At 44.1% G+C, this 22,459-nt stretch overlaps 1 protein-coding gene across 1 annotated transcript; it reads left to right on the forward strand.

The window, feature by feature from the left end:
• Positions 1 to 1,666: 1,666 nt before the first annotated feature.
• On the forward strand, positions 1,667 to 22,435 carry LOC145212053 (transducin-like enhancer protein 4). The gene is made up of 19 exons (XM_080080084.1): positions 1,667 to 1,940; positions 2,176 to 2,273; positions 3,354 to 3,417; positions 3,707 to 3,751; positions 3,828 to 3,890; positions 4,681 to 4,755; positions 5,176 to 5,407; positions 7,172 to 7,218; positions 11,889 to 12,077; positions 14,850 to 14,903; positions 18,385 to 18,611; positions 18,697 to 18,845; positions 19,118 to 19,268; positions 19,375 to 19,446; positions 19,545 to 19,941; positions 20,072 to 20,199; positions 20,427 to 20,621; positions 20,732 to 20,912; positions 21,629 to 22,435. Exons 1-19 carry the CDS (start codon positions 1,920 to 1,922, stop codon positions 21,734 to 21,736), a joined length of 2,496 nt encoding a protein of 831 aa, XP_079936210.1. The 5' UTR covers positions 1,667 to 1,919; the 3' UTR covers positions 21,737 to 22,435.
• The last annotated feature ends 24 nt before the right edge of the window (positions 22,436 to 22,459 follow it).

Here is a 22,459-nt window from a genome sequence, read left to right on the forward strand (position 1 = left end):
TTTTGATTTGAACTTTGCAGTGAGTTAAAAACATGTTACCATAAAAACAGTAACGCTATGTCGCTTTTCATATTTAATTACTGGTGATGTCCAAAAGTTCTGGACGAAAGTTCCACACAAAAAACAAAAAAATGTTTCTGTTTAGTAAAACATTGGCTAGCGTAATTATCGTAAAACGTTGCATTCGTAACTAAACCCTTCATTTGAAAATCATATTATATAAAGTACAAAGCCTATACAAAAACAGAGTATTGTGTCACATTATATTGAACTATATTTGCTAATTTAGTACATATTTTCGAAACATAACAAATCACTATAGCTTTTCGCATTGACATTTAACAAAAAAAAGATCTAGGTTACATCGCCTATACGTTTCGGATGGACTCCAGGTCGCTAGCGTAATCATCCAATTATCGCGTTCAACGGCTTTCAAAAGACGCGCTTCACGCGGCAACGGCAATCAAACGCAAAACAAAGGAACGACGGGCCGATTATTTCGATCGCAGCCGCCGGCTCACAATCAGCGCCGAGTTTCGAATGCTTGCGATTTTCCTCGCCACGCTGACAGCTGCTGGATTTCGGCTCAAACTCCGGTCATTCGAATGGGCAACAATTAACGCAAGCGCGAGGTAACGCAAAGCGGGCATTCTTTTGTCCCCGCGGTCAATTGTTGGGAGTCACTAAAGGCCTGACGCTTCGGCGAATTAGGGCAGAAAACGTCGTCAAGCGTCGAGACTACAGTAAAGCCTTCCAGCCGCTCCTGGAATGTCAATTATTAAATACTGATTTTCCTGCAGAGAAATCCTCGGAATCTTTCCAAACCATTCGTTTTAATCAGTTTGGAAATTAAATTAATATACGTGGCTGGATGTGGCCCCAAAATTTGTGACTAACTTATAAGTTTTGAGAAGATAACTCGCTATGTCAACAAGTTCGGTTGCCAAAATTGTTGAGTCGGCATATTTTGAAGAAATATTCCCTCAAATTGAGACATGCTTGAAATAGTCTACGATTATTAAGACACCAGTGTAATGTTGCTGGTTATGTACAATGGGAATTCATGTACAATGCGAAGACTATTCAATTAACGTTTGAATTAGTGTCTCGCAACGAAGTCAATACTCGACTTTCTTGACTCCACGTTGTGTTGATCAACAGGTCCCGTTCTAGACTAATAGAGCATTGCCGATTGGCCAGACGTTTGACTCCACGTGGCGTCCCCGGCGCGCGGAGTGGGAGGGAAAAAGAGCGCGTCACTTCAGAAGAGCGGTATGCGTAATGGAGCACCACGAGTGGTTTGCGGGCAACCACGCACAGAGCGCTTTTCCACTGAGCTACAGAGGAACGGCAGCGAGTAATTTTGAGATGAAATGTGGACAGGTAGGACAAAGAAGTATGTTTGCTGCCCATCTGAAAGCTTAGAGTGCCATTACTGCTTTGTTGTACAGAAGGCAAGAGCAAAGAAATGGTAATTCAAGCCAATTGGTGTGGTTAGTTTAGAAAGGCAATTTATTGCATGGTAGACAAATACGATGCGCCCTGGATGACAAGCAATCAAATACAGTTGTTTGCTTATGTGAGATTATTTCAATATGACTTGGTGATGATGGTAAGGTACAAAAACCAATGTTTTATACATCAGGGCAAACGCGACAAACGCGCCAAAATTCTGTGCTCGAAATGCCGCCGTTTTCCGACTTCGCAGTGGATGTATTCTACTTTCTGTTACAGAACAACTAGCAAACAGTTGTAACTTTCTGTATGCGCTGGTCGACCACCTGTATCGTAAAACAACGTTTGGATATATTTATGTGATTACTCAACCGTCCGTTTGTTCGTAACAGTCAGAAAACCCATTTGTTTCGAACCTGCATTTGGAGAGCTAAAAGACGAAGCTACTGAATAATCCCCACGAAATGTTCCCCAATAGGCCCCCGGTAAGCAAATTTTGACTTCAAATCATGTGAGTAGAGTTAAGACAGTTGTTTAGTATAATTGTGGAAGATTTTTTTCATGTCGTCGCTTTCAGTGTTGCAACAGCCTTATCTATTGCCAACTCCTTAAAAACATACCAAAATAGCTAATATTTGGATGTTTGTTGAATACAGTACCACTTTACAGATAAATTATGAGAAAAACATCTTATTTTAATGATTCTTGTTGTCAATTTAGGCGCCACCGGGTCCTGGGCAACCCTTCAGCAGCATCGTATCGGAGACGTGCGATCGTATTAAGGAGGAATTTAACTTTCTTCAGGCCCAGCACCACAGGTATATGCTTACTGCGTGTTGTTGACAAAATAAGTGATAGTTCTGAACTTGGCACACGAAATAACCGTGAATATGACAAATTCGAAAACAACCTTGGTATTAAAAAACTTCGAGTGCTATAATCCTATCTACTTCAGTTCTAAAATGGCGAGAAAATTGCATTAAATTGGGTTTGGGTGTGTCAAACGGTCGCGATATATAGGGACATAGAATTGTATGTTACTGTCAAACTGAGCAAACTGTATTTTAGTCTTAAGTAACCACTGACTTTACGTCATAGCTTGCATTAAATGTCTTAACATAGCTTAAATTTGGGTGCTTAAGTCGCTGGTCCCCCTGGCTTAAGCATTGTCAACCCATTCATACCACCCATAGGGTGCGTATTATCGCACATTCAATAGCAAAACAGTGGGTCTCGAAACGTGCAAAAAATCGATTTGGTGTCGTCCACAGCTGCTCTGTGTCACGACAAGATACCGCAAATTTTGCTTCGCCTGTATTGAAGATCGCAGCGCGGATCGAGTTGGATAAAACCTTCCCACCGTGGAATGTAATTTTCTTCGACTCGGCCTCGTTGCGATCTGTCATTACGGCTTGAGGCGCCCCGTCGTTAAAACGCACGCCCGATGTATTCCTAGGCCGCGTAGTGCCACAACGAGCCCCCATTACCACCGCTTCGTTGCACTTTTCAACGATAAGGCGAAAGGTGGTTTCTCAAGTCGAACGCCCTTTGTTATTGGGGCGGTTGTATTGTTGGGCGGATTAAGCAGCTCATCAAAACGCCAATTCAAGTGTATGTTTAGGTTGTGAATAATGTTTGTGTTTATTAAGAAACTGAATGTTCCATAACAAGTTGGATTTCATTTCAATCATATAGTTGCATTGCAACCTTAATTAATCTTGCTTGATTGGAAACAACTTGCTTCTTAGGCCTATTGACAGCAAAAATGACGAACAGTACAACCACTTGCCGCAAGTAAAGTTGACTTCAAAATGTTTTTATCGAGATGAAACCATAGATCGTGATGCCAAAAGTTATAATGTCTTCATTGGTTAAAATTTACCGTATTTATTTTACAGTTTAAAAGTAGACCGAGAAAAATTGGCGACCGAAAAGACAGAGATGCAGCGACATTACGTCATGGTGAGTCCGTTTGCCGGATGTTTATGCTTTCCGTATATTTAGGCGCAGAGTAAAATAAATTTCGGGTCATCTCTTGAATACACTTTCGTGGGTTGTTTTTATAGCTGGTAGTTTGGACGTATATAGAAATTGAAGCAATCTAGTTTGACCGCTGGCTGACTGTGTTTACATTATGTGTGGCACACATGCTCTTTTTACAGACATATCCTTTAAACATACAAATAACAAAAGTTAAATACAACTGTATATCCGCTAGTCCATTAAACTCTTGTTTTCTTTGTATACACAGTACTACGAAATGTCGTACGGGCTGAACATCGAAATGCATAAACAGGTTGGTTGTCTGTGTATGTTTGTATTTGGCTCTCCTTCCCTATCATTAACACTGCCCCTGTTTTTCTGCACGACAGACCGAGATAGCGAAACGTCTAAACAACATCATTCTGCAGATAATGCACTACTTGAACCAAGAGGTATGTGAGTCTTATCGGGGTGCGGCCTTGTTACGCGATTCGGCCTATGAACGTTGGGCCAACAGAATCTAGGTTATCTTAAACCACCGCTTGTACCCGTTTCTAGGTAATGTGGTTCTCGTATCTTTACGCTTGTCTTGTCAATCTCTTTAACGTGTATTAGGTGACTGATGTTTATTGGCCCTAGGCCGTGTTTTGATGTTTATGGACACATGAACCGGGGTGTGGTTTAGTGTTCAAGCTTGTTACTGAGGTTTGTTCAACTATGCGAGCAAGGTTCACCTCTTTATATGTTTTTGACTTTCATAAACAAGTGAGGCACCTTAATGAGCCATTTGGTTTTACAAGGGAAGTCTTAAACGGTTACATGTTGATTTGAACACTGGTAAAGTATGCTATTTTGATCCCGATAAACGTATGAGATTCCAGCAGCCAGTACAACCGGGCGATGAAAAACTCTTACATCGTGCGCTTTCAATACTTCGCCGCCATGACATTGATGCGCAATCTAAACGTCGTGCGGCCTGCCCTAATCGTACGCGATTGATTTGCACTGAAATATGCCCGCCCTGGGACCGACCATGCCATTAGAGGAGTTTCGACCAGGGGCGATTCGAATCGAACCACCCAACCACAAATCGCTTTCGATTTTCCATGTCGAGATTATTCGCGGGAGTGTCGCGTAAAGGTCGCGTGTCGCGCAGCAACCTCATTTTGCGCGGCTCTAGGATCTCTAGTCTGACCGCAGCTGAAATTAATATTGATCTGTTTCTGCTTGTTTTGTCCACAGCAACAGCAGCAAGTGGCGGCAGCGGTGGAACGGGCAAAGCAAGTGACGATGGCCGAACTTAATCAGATTATCGGGGTAAGCAGACGTCGACCGGTCTCTTCCTATTATTAAATAATTCATCCACGTCTACCTGGCCACTAATGAGCGACTGACGATCAGTCAATCGATCTTTGCTAATGCGCCTAAGACGTACTTGGATTGTGAACAAATTAAGATGCTGAAAGGCGAAGATCTAATTGGATGAAACCCCGAAAAACATTCCATTTATGCAACACATGTTCAGATCCCACTGCACTAAAAATTTGATTGAAAAGTTTTTGTTGTTGTTATTTTACCAATTCGTTATCATTTAGTGGGATTTTAACACTGAAAGCGTTATTGTTGATGTCAATGGAACATCCTTTTAATAAATCCTATTATGCCAAATCATAGAGGATCCCCTTAAAAACAAAAAAAATCCAACCCTGCCTAAAACATTTTCTAAAAATATCTCAGGCACAGCAAGGACAGTTTCAGTTACATCACACAGCCCCACCGATTCCGGGGATGCCCCCGCATCCAGGAGGGATACCCCCACCGCATTTACCCACTTCTTCATCGGCAGCTGGCCTCCTCGCCTTGTCTCAAGCTGCACTTGGAGGTGTCCAGCCTCCCCACGCTCTTGCACAAGCAGCCGCAGCTGCAGCAGCTGCCGCAGCCAAAGAAGAAATCCGTGGATCTGAAGCAGGTAATTCACACAGCTAGATTCCTTCGTTGTGCTTTGATCAATTATTTAAATTAAGAGATTTCGTTTGACAGTTCATCGGCCATTTACAATCAATACGTGTTCTAATTTTGCCTGCAGCCCCCCATACAGATTTGGAAACAGCCCAAAAATCTATCCGATATGTATATGAAATTTCGCACTCTTTGTAATCACTTCGCATAAAAAAAAACGTATTTCTCCTCACGGAGGAAAAGACAATGATATTGACTCATCACCACAAAACACAGCTTAGATTGCAATCGGAAAATCCACACTATCGTCAACCAGGCACAAGCGTATTTCACCACTCGCAGTCTTGATCTGCTTTGTAAATATTCACGGCCGCTGCCTTTACGTCACTTGGCATCTTTGTATGACGGAAAGCCGAGCTTCTACGCGCGAGGTCGAAGCGCTAAACCGGCCTCCTTTGCTAATAAGACCAAAGTCTTGTCAATGTGGGAATGTGACTCTTCGGTGCATAATGTTTATGTAAATGTCAAGTGACAGAAACCTCCAAGCGAAGTATGCAGTAGATATTCGCAGTGCATACAAAATAAACTATACGCAAGTATATATTTAAAGTTTAACATGAAGAAAATCAGATTTATTTAAACACCCCGAAACAGGTCATGATTTATATATTGCTGCGGTCAATACTTTTTTGTACGTTTCAATATGGTAACAGCATAAGGACAACAATCTCTTAACAATAGACCACCAATACTGCTAACAATAGATAAATTGCTTTCGGTGATCAGAATTTCATATGCGTGGAAGCGTTTTGCATTTAAGTTGCATAATACGTTCTCGCAAGAGAGCAAGCTTTATGGGTGGTTTTGGATCCTTTTGGTCGTCACCAGCAAATCGCCTCTTGAGTGTGACGTCAGTGACCCGTGGGGGTCAAGTGTAAACGAGTGTGTTTTTATTATCGACCGTTGAACCTGTGCTAGTGATCAAAACCCATGACTTAACATCGTCTCCTTACCCTTAAGAGCCAAGCAGCTGGTATAGCGATGCGTTGGCTGAATAATCCAATACACCAGAGTATCGACAATTCAATCTCGTTTGTGAGGTCCAAATGCGTATCCCAGGTCATCGAGTAGCCTTGTTTGGTCGGTATCGGGGGGTCTGGATTATTGAGTCTGGTTATTCGCCGACGGATCGATGCCAATCGGATGCAAATACACGGCTGTCTACTGACATTGTACGCACCAATAAGTCCAATTAACAAGCCGCAATACTTCTTTGGTTCCGGTCATATGCCGTATTGGAGAAAAACATGTTGGATTATTTTAACCCATGCTGCTATTAATTTTGTAAGAAATAAACGATTTTCAAGTTATATTTTCGACGCTTATTTTTGGGTGTATCTTAATTTCGTGACCTGGACTTTTAATTTATACCTAACCAGTTAGATCGACTTATCGGAAACTATCTTGACTTAGTTTAGTTGCGAAACTAAAATCATCTCATCATCTTGGAACGGGTCTGGAAATAACATTACGGTCATTGACATTTCGGGTCAGATCCAATACTTAAAGCACAAATGTTCGTAGCGCGGGGTACATTGAGTTGCCTGTGAGCTCAATACGTTTTGGTTCGCGTGATTTAAAAAAAAAACTTTGAATCAGTAACGCCTACGACGCGGTGCTGGGCGAAGTCAAGCCGTGACTGCTATTAATTATCGTCTCGTATTTGTTTTGTTTGTGCGCCACTAACCCATTGTTGTTGTTTCTTTTCGTGCAGGACCGCCCTTTGGATCGTCGTCGGCCCGAGAGCGAGAGAACAGAAACGTAAGTTGCCTGCTTAGATTGTAGCCATCAACATCACAATGGTGTCACGCGCCACCTGGAACGTTTATAACACAATAGCGCCCTGCCACGCTGCTGATTCACCCACGAGGGTATCGAACCCCAGGGACAAATCAAGCATTGCGAGTGTACAGGACCCAGTTTGTTTGCCAACGCCTCTCTTGTGCGTCAGAACGACAAGTTTGCGGCATCTCTTGCTTGTTGACAAGTCACCCGCGGTATTCGATGCTCACACGCCGCAGCCGGATACCGTTTCCGCGGCCACTCGGTTGTCTTTTGTCCGCTGAAGTTATTCCGATCTCCGGCGTGATTGTTCGGCGTTTCACATTGCCTGTTAGCGATCGTAAGTCGCGATACCGGAGCTCGATTTCTCACGGGCATACGGTTCAACACGCGCACCCTACTAACGGTTAGACGTAGCAGCTTAATCAAATCCAGCTCAGGGCGCCTCTACCGCATTGCGTTTCACTTGAGAACTATTAATAACCGGATTATGGCCTTCACGCCTGCAGAGTGTTGCACAATTTCCCGTCCGTGGGGTTTTTTGCTCGTTCTCCACCGCATAAAAGCTCCGTGCTCTCGATCAGCGAGTAAACAATGCGGTAATCAGCAAGCCACCGGGAGAGCAGGGGGTCATGTGGAAGCAATTAACGCGCCACTAGTCGCAATGATCGATCGATTATGCGTGGAAGCGGCGCAAATAGCTCGCAACAATTACTTCCTGCTTCGCATGCGGCGGTCCCTTTGTGTGCTGGCCGCTTTGTTGGGTCGTTATTAGATGCAAAATGATTTCGCAAACATCATTTTAGAGGCACATTTATAACGCTGTGGCGCTGTGAGAGCCCCACTTCGACAATTCAGCTCTTCTAACGCCAATCAATCGAAAATTTTCGCGGCGCCAGTCTCAAATACTTCTCCGATTACAATCCAAGGAAAAGGGAAGCATAAACCGATCGCGATATGCCTTTTACTGAGAACCACCCGACCCTTATGCTGTTGCTACCATAGAACTGACGATATCGCCGTACCATATTGCGAAACTCGTATTCACGCGAAACAGCTAATTTGATCTTATACATATTAGTTGCCCTATGTTTTGTTTTGTGGTGAACGAAAAACCCAGTTTATTGCTTCTCAGGCTGCTTTTGGGTTGGGCCTTTTCTTATTAGGATGAAACTTTTATCCAAATGGAAAATACCCCATTGTAGCTTAATGGAAAATCTATATAACTATAAGGGGCTTCCTAACTCTAACGTGTTGTTCCGCATTGCGGTTCCATATCCTACCGCCTTGCGTCTTTCGAAAAGTATTTCCATACGTCATGCTCTCAGGCCCGTGACCATCAACCAATGAGATCGCACGCCGGGAATGCGCGTTTTTGCCTCCGAATGTTTTCAGTAGTTGCGACATGCCTATAGGTATAGGCACGACCGTAAAATACGCTTTACTGGGCGTGACGAGCTTCGTATCGGGCCATCGAGTCTTGGTCACCCGTAAAGCCACAGCGAGATGTCATGATAACCTCGGCGCCGAACAGATGATAAACCAACCGCTCGAGCCCTGTTGATGTTACAGGCGAGTGCTAGAGGCCAAGCCGCAATTACTCCACGACGGGTGTTTTGTGCTTTTCGTCGCCTGAAAACTGCGGCATTTTTGTTATTCTCAACCCAACTATGCGTGATTGCTATCTGTATTTGTGCGTTTCTGACACAAACGTGTGTTTCGTTGGAAAAGATTGTTGAATTGTAAGCATAGATAAACTTGTGCATCCAACCTTGTACAGTAATTGTTTGTTTTATATAGCCTTTAAAATTGACTGATTAATAGCAAAGTTGACAATAACGTGTTTCGGTCAAAACACTTGCGAAAAGCTTACGGTAAAATAAACTGTGCTTGTGAGTTTTGGCTCACGGATGCCCCTCGTTTATTATGGAGTAATCTCGCAGTCTTTGGGCTCGTTGCAACAGAAAGGGGATGAATAATTTAAAACAAAACAAAGCGATGTAATTGTCCTTCATTGTCTCAATACTTCACGACAGGGAGTTGACCAATGGGCCAATGCTATAACACCACTAATATTTTACCATTGTTCATCGAAATGAGTTTCCTATTAGCGATTTTACTTATGACATCAATGGGATAGTAGATGGGGTGTTTTGGTTGTTGCTAAAGCTTTGTTCGGCTTTTCGAAGTGTGTCACAAAAAAAGCTTGTGTCTTGTAGGCCTATTCATGCTACCTTACCAAATCGGCCTTTTAGGTTATGTTATCGTATATATCGGTCCAACAAATTTTTTGTTTAATGATTTCATTGTGGGAACAGTCCTATGGCTCCTTTCTCTTGTTCCTCCTACGGGTATTTTTGCACTTCAAAACGCCTCGTATCTTCAAATTACGTGGCACTCGGGCGGCGGGAAGCTTTTTATGGACTGACGCCGCTTTTGGCTCTCACCGGGGATGACTTTCACACGGCGCTGGGTAATCTCTCCAAACCACTTTCCTACGTGTCATGTCTTATCACCTTCCAGGGCGGAAACGCCTACCCGGTCTAAAGTTCGCGGTTTAACTCAAATTTTGCCCAATAATGCACCAATAAACAGTGCTTTTTGCCTAATAGTTCATACATCTAACATGGCCTGCAGTGATCTTTATATTATTGTTGTTAACCTTCCATATGTTTCATGAATTCCGAGCACTTTTATTTAGGTAGGATGTAGTTTTAATTTTTGAACGTGCGAAGCGCTAAAAAACATCCTAATGCGCGTAAAATCTGACACCAACATTGCTTACACCTACAGTGATGATTCAGCAAATGTTGTAACTTTTTATGACTCAGCAACTTTTCACGTGTTCTGCTTAAAAACCACACTATACATGGTAAAGCTTCAAATAGTGCTGGACTTGAAGACACAAACGTTTGACAAAAAGCAGTGTGTGTGGTTACACGGGGTGACAGGCGATGCCTATTAAGCATGACATTAGAAAACAGTCGACTCGCAGACTAGAACGTAAACGCGAGTAGTCTGCGGTTTTGTGGGTCCTCTTGGGCGCGCCTGGCAGTCGTGTGTCTTCACGGAAACACGCAAGACTTTGTTTACTCAGATGCATCCATAACCGTGAAATTCTCACCCTGTAGCTGTTCAAGCCATGTTTAATAGCGGGTTTACCATTCTAGATACAGTTAACTAGAGTGTTGCTAAAACACCGCAAATTAAGTTAAAAGCTTATTTGGTATTTTTTTTACAATATTGTTCGGTCTTTGTGTTTAACGAACTAGGACCACCTACGAAAAAAACCTCATAGCTTATACGCTCAGGTTAACCTGCGGGACACCGATTTGCCACTTAACGTCCTGCCACAAAATTCGCGAGCTAAACCGCCATCGCTCGTCATGGCGCAACTGCGTGCGACTCGGAATCCCACAACGGCCTTGTGAACCTCGCAGCAGCCTTGAACACCCAACCCAAATATGGTCGAGCATTGACATAGCGAGGTTATGAAAACAAGAGTCCACTTTGCCGCTACATGAGTGAGCAGCGGGCGAGCGTTCAATACGACGTCCGATGATTACAGTCATCATTGGTTGGGCCACGTTTTGGTGCATGACACCAGCCGACTCGGCTCTCAACATCCCGCACAAGCCATCGGGACGGCTAATCCGATTGTTACGCCGTCTAATCAGCGTATTTGCCCGCCGCAGCCACTTCAATACGGATTATTGCCGACAGGCGTATAAGCAAATAGCGTTGCGAGTGTGCGTTAGTTAGCATATGTGCGGACGCTTGTTGCAATGTACAAACGTTTTCAAAAATGCTCTTCTGGTTGTAAAAAGTTATAATACCAAAGCTCAAACCTTAAAAAAATGACCAAAGAATGTTTTTACACAACTGCTGTTGTAAAGGGATGTTTGAAGATATAACATTTTACGAGTACTCTCTTAAATCAAGTTTCCATTCTTAGTAAACCTCAACTCCCACATGCACTGTGAACCCAGCAAGGGTGCAATTTGGTGTGACTTTGAACCTCTCTGCTTGGTTTATAGACCGCTCGTAGCAATTACGGCGCAGGCGGTCTCACCACATCAAAGACTTAATGTCAAAAGCAATACACGGTCTCCTATCCCACTGGGTCGATGCTCCCAGTAATGCGTCTCTCCCGGGTCTGTGGGCTGATATGTTTACACATGCGCGGATAGCGGTGAGTCTCCCTTGTCTCCTGTTCACTCATGAACGCGCGTTTTAAGGCGTTTCCCGTTGGGGATTGGGATGAAAGGGCTCCGCGTTATAGCCGGATCAGCCGCTGACAAGCAGGCTTCGCGTTGAGACGCACGCCGTCGCCCTGCGGTTAAGAATGTCGATTATGCGGAAGGCAATATGTTTAAGACCATTCCTAAATCCTCAAATATTTGTTTTCAGCCAATAGAGGTCTTATTAGAGGTCTTTTGCAGCCTACACATTCAACTTTTTCTTTAGTTTGTTTTTCGGCACAACGTTATTGCCCGAATGTTGGCTTTGGCTTCCAAAGACTATCTGGATTATTTCCACAAATCCTATTAGGATACTTAAATCATTATAATAAATACTGCTATCTTTAAACTTCGCTTCAATGCTCGACTAAGATTCCAACAACTATCAGGTTGTTTGTTGTTTTTCAGACTTCCATTTCACCCGCCACGATCAATGGTGGACCCCGTCGCGACGATTACCCCCCAAGTCACGCACCCCCACACAGTCAAGCTCACCCTCACCCCTTGTCAGGAAACGGGGTCCGACCCCCAACCAATCATCACCATCATTCACGGGACGTGGATACACCCAATAAACGACGAAAACTTGATAAAGAGGTTTGTTGTGTAAAACATGCTTTTTCGGTAGACCCTATATTGAAACGTTTGCCTGATATGATACGTTTTGCCAACACTGTCATTATTAGAATTGCTTAGCAAACCTATGAAATTGTCCCAGAATTTTGAGCTTCAGAATGTGGTTTGCAATTGCTCTGTACGATTGGTGATAGCGGACGTAGCCTACGCATTAATCTCTCACGCTGCATGCAAATGACATCCCGGCCCCTAGGGCAACGACTCTACGTTTTGTGACCTTTTGCACAAAATCTGGTTTCCCCGAAGTTGCAACTCGATCTAAATGGCTTCCCACGTCTAATTTGCTTGACTCGAATGAGGCGATACGTCCGTTTCCTATGACGGTTTATGTTCCAAGCAAATAACAAAGCCCATATTGGACGTTGTTTGCTTCCAACCTACACAGTGGAACTTCTTAGGAAATTTTCTCACTCTCAAGCACAGTTTAACCCACTTCTACCCTTAAGAAGTTGCATTTGTTGTAATAATGGCCTTTGAGGAGATTTAGCAAGGCTTTTCTCCCCCTTAAAGGACAGTAACCTTTACACCACTTGACCCGATATAAGTTTTAATATAAAGGGTATAAATTTGAAAAGCAATGAATAGCCTATAGTGAAATACCAAACTTTGACGTTACAACCGTTCATGTGCGGAATTGGATTACCTACCGAAATGAACGAAACCGCACTCGAGACTTTAGAAAAACATTTCCTAATTAGCGAGCAGGTGCCCGGTGCCGTCCCGTCGCTTGTTGCGCCACAAATCGCTGTCCCGCCCCGCTTGTTTTGTCAGCAAATCGCGGTCACTGAGAGCCTCAAATTCTGTTCGTGGTTTACCGACCCGAAAAAGTGCCTGTCAGAACTGCCAGTAAACTGCCTACATCGATTCCGTAATCCCTTTTTTTCGCCATTGCAACAAGCAACACTCTATTGTGTTTGGTTGGTGACTTACAAGGCAACCGAAATGTCGTCTTTTGTTTGCCGATTTCCTTCCAGTATAAAGTACCTCGTTTAAGGCACCGGCGATGACATGAGAAGTGGACTATGGCTGAAACAAACAATGAGCTAATAGAGATAGTTTCGTCCGAGACAAAAGTGTGAAACCTCCACAAAGGCGTTGCACTTGCGCCGAAATTCGATGGTGCTTTTAGTACATGTCCCTTCAACTAACAGGGCCCGAAACATTATAACACGTCAAAAGAGCGAAAGTGATAAACAAAAGGTTATACCCTGAATTACAGCTTCTTTGTTTGCTTTATGGCTTGTCGTTGCAAGCAGTCTATGAAACAAAACCTAGTTGTGATGTATTGTTGCATTGTAAAAAGACGTTGCAGAACAAAGAACTTTGAATTTGCGCTTTGTTGTCGCATTTTCGGTACAGACTGAGCGTTTTTATTAAGTCCGAGCCCAGATTGTCTGTTTCACACGCTGCGGGACGGTGTTTCCTTTCCCAAACAACCCTTAAGAGGGTCAAGACGGATCCCTGCTCTATGCGCTGGACACTTGACTTTGCCGTCGAAACAAAAACCACAGATACTCAACGCAATGGTGGAAAATTGTTTGCTTTCAAGCAACCGCCTCTCGTGGTATCACGGAAACTTCGAGAACTCGCCTTCAGAGTGTCCAATTTGCTTGGTCACGGTTCGAGTCGCCGCGTTGACACATTGCCACCGGATCGGGCTTTTAGCCGCATCGCGTACTCGCTAGTGGTTTGGGAACGCGTCGTGCTCGACTATTTGATTTCACAACCAGGGCATCGCAGAAGACCGCGACAAACAACGGCTTAGCCGCCGCGGTTTTGTCGCAGATGGGTATCGCTCTGTTGACCCTGCAAGCAGCCGTCGACTTTTGGTAATTAAAGTGGACTGAAAGACAGTAGAGTGTGTTTGCGCAGAAGCCGTGATCCCGACGAAAACTTATTTTCCCGGAATTCGTTACTGCGCTGGCTGACCGCGCTCCCACTGTATCGAATATCGGCGGACCCCGTCATGGGCCCTTGCCACCGGGCGCCTCACGAACGCACGACCTGCTCAAGCCTTCACGGTGATTAGCTAATGACCCCGATTAGCTGACCCACCGCGACGTGTTGTTTACACGGGCTTTCGACGTGCAAACACCGTGCGCTCATGCAGTGTTATCGACTTCGATCAGCGCCTTGCATCACCGAGTGCCAAGTCTTTTCGGGTTGTAAGGTTCGTCACGCGGCATTAGACAAACCGCAAAGGGCGTTTGGCAGTTAACGCAGACAAGCTTATTTTTAGGCCGCATACGTTTGTGTTTAGAGTGCACACCCCATTGACCACATATATATGTTTCATTCCATTAGGAAAATTACTAACGGTGTAACATGGCCACACTATGTTGAGTAAGCGTGGTCTGTGAAACGTCAGAAACAGCACCTCTTTTCTGTGTTGTCATCAACATTTGTGATCTAAACCTACATCAAATAGCGAAATTAATGCCTTAATCCACTCTGACATCTCTGATAACGAATACCAAACACTCCCCAGCACCACAAGTCGGTGACTAAACGTTTTAAACTTCACAAAGCCTGTTTTCAGTCTTTCTAAGTACTGAGGGTGGACACAAAATGCCACTGGTTAAAAGCCTAGTTCTACCCATTTCTCCTTTGAAGACAAGTTACGTAACTTTGTTTTCCACACTTTGCGGTATGACTCATTCCACCGTCTTTGGTAATACATTGAATCCTAGAAACGTGCTGATAAGGTACCTTGAAACTGTGTTTTTGTTACAGGACTCAGACGTAGAGAAGAGTGATCCTGACCTTGTGGTGGATGTTTCCAACGACGTGAGTACCACAATTTTGTTTTTATCTAAACAAGTAACTCGACTTCGGTTCAATACTTGAACGCAACAAATCTAGTGCGTTTTGAGGGCTATGTACCGAGGATTTCACACTCAATTACACGCCAACCTACGAAAAACAAGAGAATACGAAAAACTGTACCGGCTATAAGGTTATTAGTTCCAGGTTTAACGCACCATTGCCGTCGTAATGCGCTAAGCACACCTAACTACGGATAACAGTGTTTATCATCAAAACTCAATGACGCCCCACAACATTTTACCCACAACACAATGTGTGTAGCATTATTTCGGGTAGCGCAAAATACCTTACAAAGCATCACCAAAACGAAGGACTGACGCCAGGTTCCTTGTGGTTGCTGAATTGCCAGCCAGCCTGGAAAAACTGTCAACGCGGCGACTAAAGATGTTGGCAAAACACAAGACCGCAAACAACACAGCAGACCGATATGTGTACTACGCATGGGTTTCAAATGTGTGTTTCATCATCCGGATTAGGAAGATCATTCCTTCCCCCGCCGTTTACTTCCTGTTTTGATCCCTCGCTTCGGCGCGCTCGTGCTATGACGTAACAGAGTGGCGCCCGACCACCGATGAATAATTTACGGCGTGCATCCGATGAGCCAGGCGAACTCCCCCGGAGATGTCGGATGATTGCGCGCTTGAGTAATGGGAATCGGACGGCATGAATTATGAAGCATTGTGGCCTTTGGCAAACATGCAGTGGATTGATTATACCTCACAGAAGTGTATGAAATCGTGGAATATCTACTCCCACCATTCTGGCCGAGTTATTCGGATGTGGTCGATATGCAGCCTTTGTTAAAACGAGATTCGCATCGATTTATTGGCACCGGCCTTGTGAGGGGCAAATAGCAAATTTAGAAATGATGAATGACTGTGTGTGTTTACAATTCAGTGACAATAACAAACCAAAATTATGAAATATGTCATTGAGTTAACCACCCACTCTGTTGTTTGAATTAGCACTCAAGCCCCTATAGAACCACAAGGTGTGGAAGCACTGTCGGCCTGTTTAAACATTAGTGGAATTTTTAAACTTCAAAATGGGAACGAGTTTCAAATAGGGAACAAAGGACATCGTCGGCGCTTTGGGCACCGTTTAATCTCATGAAAAGTTACCAGCTCATTCAAAGGGGGATGGAAGCGCCATTGTGTGATAAATTCACTGCCACGCTGGGCGACAAATTACTACCTCCTCCCATGCCGCTTCTCACCATACTCACGTCCAAATCCGGCCAGTGAAAGCGTTGAAAATCGATTCGCGGGCGGTCTGGGCGACGGCGTTGTCCCCGAAATCGATTGCCAAGTCGGTTCCAGCATCCCATTAGCGATCTGTCGCGAAATTTTTATGGGCCTGGTTGGTGGCCCGCGTCAAGTTTGCACTCCTAATGTGGTGGCGTCTGACATTCTTCTGTGCAGTGATGAAGTTTGATGAGCGCCGCACTGGGCATCTTAATCGATGAGAGGGACGCGCCAATTTTGTATAGTTGTCAGCACGAGTTTCTGATGCTAACCTGAATTTTGCACTGCAAGCGTGTAGGCGATAAGACTCGGGTGAAGCAAATAGCCCGTACCCAAAATGACATAATTTGTAGCGTTACCCATCGCTTTTGCATACACGCAGAAAAGAGCTTTTGCGTGGTCACGTTATAAAGATAAAAATTTGTGGTGGAAGCCGAAGTGACAAAAATTTTGGAAATTGTGGCTAGTGTGGCTGCTAGGTAATTGCTTCACGGGAAATCTGTGGGTTAAACTTCCTTCTTGGACGTTCACAACTTTGTGGTTGCCGCCTAGTTGAACAGACGACCTTAGCCCGCCTTTATTGGGACAAGGCCGCCTTATTAATCGGCAATACTACTCAAACATGCTATGCGTATTTGTCTCATTCCCTTTGCGCCCTGTCTGCCCGCGAAGTCTGAACAAACAGACTAGTGATTGAATAGATATGTGTATTGGTGTGTCTCCTTATGCCCGAGCACTCCGCTCAGTTTGTTGGCATTGTAGATAAGGGGCCATGAGCAAATATAACTTTGGCGTTCCCATGTTAAGAAATCGAACAACCTGTTTTACATGATGTTGTACCTTTGCGCAAATTCTTTGAGTCTCGTCTCTAACGTTGTTTAGCGGGTTTTCAACTATTTAAAACTAGAGCCGTGCTTTAACGGAAGGATAGTAATCTGTACACGACAGGTGGGTCTTCATACTTTGATGTTTCCCGCTTATTCATTTCCGATGAAATTTCCTTATCACTTACATTCGACCTTGCCAGTATTTTTTCCCAGGATAATTTGGGTCGGCAGACGTCAACGTACAAAAGGTTTCGAATCGATTCTAAAGTTCAAATTTACGCCACATCAGCTGCGCCTGCTTGAGTTTTTGGCACGGGCTTTAACGCGCACATGTGTGGGATGTCGCGGTTTGAAGCGGGCCCGTATTTTCGACGGCCGTTGCGATAAGAATTTGAAGACAACTTTTTGACGACCACAAAAGTACGGACGGCGCACAGTGTTTGGTTACAAAACATGCGTTGGCTGCGGCTCTTTGCGGCTTCGGTTACGACGTGAACGAATCGCGATGAACGGTGACTGGCCGTTTCGCTCACACCAGTCTCAAAACACACAAACTATATGGGAGTAAAAGCATCTCTAAACAAACCTTACTCGAATCTCTCCGCTAACAGAGCGGGCTTCCATTCATTGCGCGGCCTATTCATTTACCGGACCCGCGGAAGGGGTTGATCACTAGAGCCAACACACGTCGCAAGTTATTCAAACAGCGCTCGCCAGAGCCAATAAGCAATCACGCAATTCTCCTGTTCCCGAAAACCCTTTCAGACGCACACGTTACCACAATAGGTCCCGCCGTTGTATCAACCACCGTACCAAAGGGCAGAGCGTTACGAAAATTGCCTCGCCGCTGAGCCATTATTCGGCGCAGCAACGGTAACTCGATAGTTTGCCATTAAACCAACACTTTAGTGAGCGCTTTTTATTAGAGTTAACCGCTGAACGCGTTAACGTGAATGGGAAAGTAGACGGAAACAATTGACGACTGCGAGATGAAAGGGAAAATGATTTTAGCGTCTACATCTCGTCGCCGATCGACGGCAAAGTGATATTTACCGGCATGAAGTGGCCATATATCCGTATTAAGCCAAGAAGGGTTTTATTCCTGCTGTTAGTAATGTCCACATTGGCGATACTTACTAAAGACTCTTCAAACACGGAATTAAGAGCCAGTTGAAAAGATTCACATCGTAAAAACTGTGTAGCCTAAGCCTTTTAAAGTTTTCTATGACAAGTAAGATCAATTCAAAATGCACCGTGTTGAAACGGTTATATGTCAACTATATTGTCCACAAAACAGCTTTATGTGGGTCTTGGCCTATATACTAACACTATTTCAACAATATGTAAGTATCTGTATGTACCTCTGTTTAGGAGAGGACGAGCCCCTTAAACGTCGACGGCCACTCACCTCGGGAAAACGGGGTCCACGAAGGTCAGCTACCCCACCACCCACCAGGACCCATCAACCACCAAAACCCACCCCGTTCCATTGGATCCTTTCCTGGACCAAAGAAGGAATCGCAAGGTAATCCTGCTACCGGACCAGGAAGTCCATCTTCAGTTGGATCTTCGGCAAGTGGAAACGCAAGACAAATGCAGTAAGTCACAAACTTTATTTCCTCAAATGTTTTCACGTATTCTGGTTGGGCGAAATGTCTATCTAAACGTATTTTTGCTCTTTAGCGGCGCTCAGCGACCGGATATGCCACCAGCACGAGACCCTTCGTCATCGAAATCTGTCAGTCCCCAAGCCCGTCCATCCAGCATGCACAGCGCTTCTGGAAGCCCAAACATGCAACCACGGCCTGAGAGATCAATTGCAGATTCTATGGGTGCGTTATCGGAGTATTTAGACCCGAAGGAGTTGCTCCCCAACTTTAATGAGTTTGTGTGCAGGGGTAAAAGTGTTCAGGCTCCATAAAATATCCTGCTTTTTGCTCTGATGGCTACAGTATAAACCATTAGGTATTCATTTGAGGTTTAAAGAATTACCACAGTATAGCCCACAGCCTTGATCCTGAGTTGTAATTCAATCACAAAATTAGGCAAACTAGTTGTACTACACTTAGGGCTTTGATAACATTTTCTATTTTGCTCTTTCTAGTGCGACCTCAAGTCTCATTAGGCTACGGTGGACCTGGTGCTGGATACCCTCACATGTTGCACCCGGCTGTAGCTGGACCGCATGGGATGTACGACAATCTACATGGACTTCCACCCGGTGTCACACCAGCAATGGCAGCTGCACATTTCAGGTTGGTTCACATCCGAACTGCGAGCTATTCATGTAAAATCGCTGTTCAAAATGCGGTAGAAATTCGAATCAGGCAACTGAATGATTAATTGGTGGCATTTTTACAGAGGACCAATTCCTGGATTTGACGGACAGATGAGAGGAGCACTTCCTCATGTTATGCACCAGATGGCTAAACAGTAAGTAGCCTACTTTTTGTCGTTTTAAGTCAAGTCAATGATCCCACTGTTTCTTATATCCAATGAAATGGAATGTAATGGCGTGTTTCTTGATTCAGGGCATGTTCCTACCACGTGAGCGCCGAAGGCCAGCCTCCCCAACCGGTTCAATTTCCACCTGACGCTCTTATCGGACCTGGCATCCCTCGAGCCGCTCGACCGATCCTCAGTCTTCAACATGGCGAGGTTGTGTGCGCTGTGACAGTGAGCAACCCGACACGACACGTGTACACGGGAGGCAAGGGATGCGTGAAGATTTGGGACATGAACGTCGCCAACGGTGTTTCGTCGTCACCTGTCGTCAAACAGACCCCCGTTTCGCAGCTTGATTGCCTGCAACGCGACAGCTACATTAGATCGTGCAAGTTGCTCCCCGATGGAAGAACTTTGCTTGTTGGAGGCGAAGCAAACACCCTGTCGATTTGGGATTTAGCAGGGCCAGCTCCTCGCATTAAGGTAAATATTCATTGAATGCCGCTTAAGGCAAATATTATCCGAGTTGCAATCACACAAGTAGTTACTTGCCACATTGGCATAGTTTGTGTATGCTTTTGCATATAAATCAAGTTTCAATTTCTTTCCACAGGGTGAGCTCAAATCCGGGGCACTAGCGTGTTACGCTTTAGCAATAAGTCCCGACTCCAAACTTTGCTTCAGTTGCTGCAGTGACGGAAATATTGCTGTGTGGGATTTGCACAATCAAACTGTTATCAGGTAAATTTGCTCCTTACCACTATGTATTTAAACTTAAAGCTGTTAAAACATGCTATTTCTCCCTTGTACAAAATTTTGCAGCCTACACATACTTAAAGTGCATTTACTTTAATTTAGAGACCAATCCAATGCCGTTTATGCCATTATCGTTGGTCTTTCCGAAGGGTTTGATAACTCAATAACCTTCATTTCGCATCCCTTTCTTACTCCACGCAATTTCTTCACAGACAATTCCAAGGTCACACGGACGGTGCAAGTTGTGTGGACATCTCACCGGACGGTACCAAGTTGTGGACAGGAGGTTTGGACAACACCGTGCGTTCGTGGAACCTCACTGCTGGCAAACAACTCGATCAACACGACTTCAGCTCACAGATCTTCTCACTTGGATATTGTCCCTCAGGAGAATGGCTTACTGTGGGGTAGGTGCAGATTTTGTTTTCACGAACGTACTTTTTATGTTTGACTAAAAATTACAGTTTGTGTCAGGCTACTTGTGTGTCATTGTAACCAAACTATATTAATTGTGTAGAATGGAGAACAGCACCATCGAAGTGTTACACGACAGCAAACCGGACAAGTACCAACTCCACCTGCACGAAAGTTGTGTGTTGTCGCTCAAATTCGCCCACTGTGGCAAGTGGTTTGTCAGTACTGGAAAAGATAATATGCTCAACTCATGGCGAACTCCATATGGAGCCAGTATCTTCCAGGTAATAACATAAATGTCATTTTTGTGGGTCCTAGTCGGTCTCACGCCTTCAGTTCATAAAAATTTACACGTATTAACTTTTTCGGTTATTCGTGATCATGTCAAGTGGGTCTGTCTACCGGTTAAGTCGACCAACAGTGCAAATTTACTCTGGCTCCTGTTCCTAAGCTTGTCATTACCTGGTTAACCTACTTTATAGGCATTACTGGTAATGTTATTTCAATAAATATTCATATGCCCTGCCCTGAGTTTGAGGCGCGGTGCCGGTTTTAATGAAGGCAATTTCAGGCTTAACTGCCTTCATTTAGCGTTAAATTCACGGCATGCGTGTAAGTAGCCATTGATTAGTGCGTAATAAGCGCGAACGACGCAATTTCGCAGTCCTGATTAACCCAAATATTTGAATGGTTTAATCAGACAATGCAAAATGCGTTCTCCGATGAAAAGCGCCATTTTTTAAGAGTGGGAAGAACACTTGACGACATTTTCATTATACAATAAATACTGTAATTAAATAATCCACGTTAAGTGTCTGCCTGTTTTTTTTTTTCAATCATTAAACCGACCTAACCTTTTAATATTATTTGCGACCGTATTAATTCCGTCAATTGTACTTAATGTTATTATCAGTGTTCTGCTTTTAAAAGTTATTTTGAAGGGTAGACAACACGCTTGTGATAAAACGTAGACTTTTTAAACACTGTCCTTTTCTTTCAGCACAAAGAGTCTTCATCTGTCCTCAGCTGCGACATTTCGCTCGATGATCGTTATATAGTCACAGGATCCGGAGACAAAAAGGCTACAGTCTACGAAGTTGTGATGTAACGAAGCACGACATTGATTTCAGACCCTCATCCGATCACGTGATCAAAAAACTCATTGCACCTTTGAAGTTCATACTTTTGCGTTTTCAGACATGTCCGTTGGGCTGTTTTTTTTTTTCTGTTGACGATTTTTGTTTTCAACCCTATGCGGTTGCGTATAGTACGTTTTCCCCCGGTCTTAAACAGTGCGGTACGTTCGCCTGATTTACCAACGCGTAATTTTGTCCTAACCACTCCATTCATTTACTCACGCATATAAACCTTATGCGTGTTCGTGGACTTGGCACCAAGCTGCATCATATACTTTTACTACTAAGCTTACTACTACATGTTATCAAACAAAGGCTCAGAAAATATATCAACCATGCTTAGTTTGCAAGATGCATGTTATGATTTCAGGCACAGTTTTGCGTTTCAGGAGTCTTCGTTTTGTTTTTGACAGTTACGCTTCCTGTGTGATGTGCGTGTGTGACAACGTGTGTTTTCTAACACCCCCTCGATTATTTTCTTGTACGACGACCATTTTCTGTTATTTATTGATCGACTGAGTTTTATGCGTTGACCCCACTCACCTTGCTCCATTCCCAAACCCCGACTGGTGACCCCCATTTTATGTTTCAGGCCCTATGACCACAAGGATTTGTTTCTTCTACGCGGTTTCGTTTCTCTTGCGTTAATGAAATAAAAAAAACCTCACACAGTTGAAGTGTGGCTTAAAAACGAC

This window comes from Phallusia mammillata, chromosome 2, assembly GCF_965637545.1.
Source record: "Phallusia mammillata chromosome 2, kaPhaMamm4.hap1.1, whole genome shotgun sequence".
Classification (NCBI taxonomy): domain Eukaryota; kingdom Metazoa; phylum Chordata; class Ascidiacea; order Phlebobranchia; family Ascidiidae; genus Phallusia; species Phallusia mammillata.

Excerpts from the sequence above, each read along its gene's own strand:
- LOC145212053 (XM_080080084.1), top strand. The coding sequence starts at position 1,920 with ATGTTCCCCAATAGGCCCCCG. Across the intron at positions 3,752-3,827 it reads ACATCGAAATGCATAAACAG|ACCGAGATAGCGAAACGTCT; the intron begins GTTGGTTGTCTG and ends TCTGCACGACAG. Across the intron at positions 4,756-5,175 it reads AACTTAATCAGATTATCGGG|GCACAGCAAGGACAGTTTCA; the intron begins GTAAGCAGACGT and ends AAAATATCTCAG.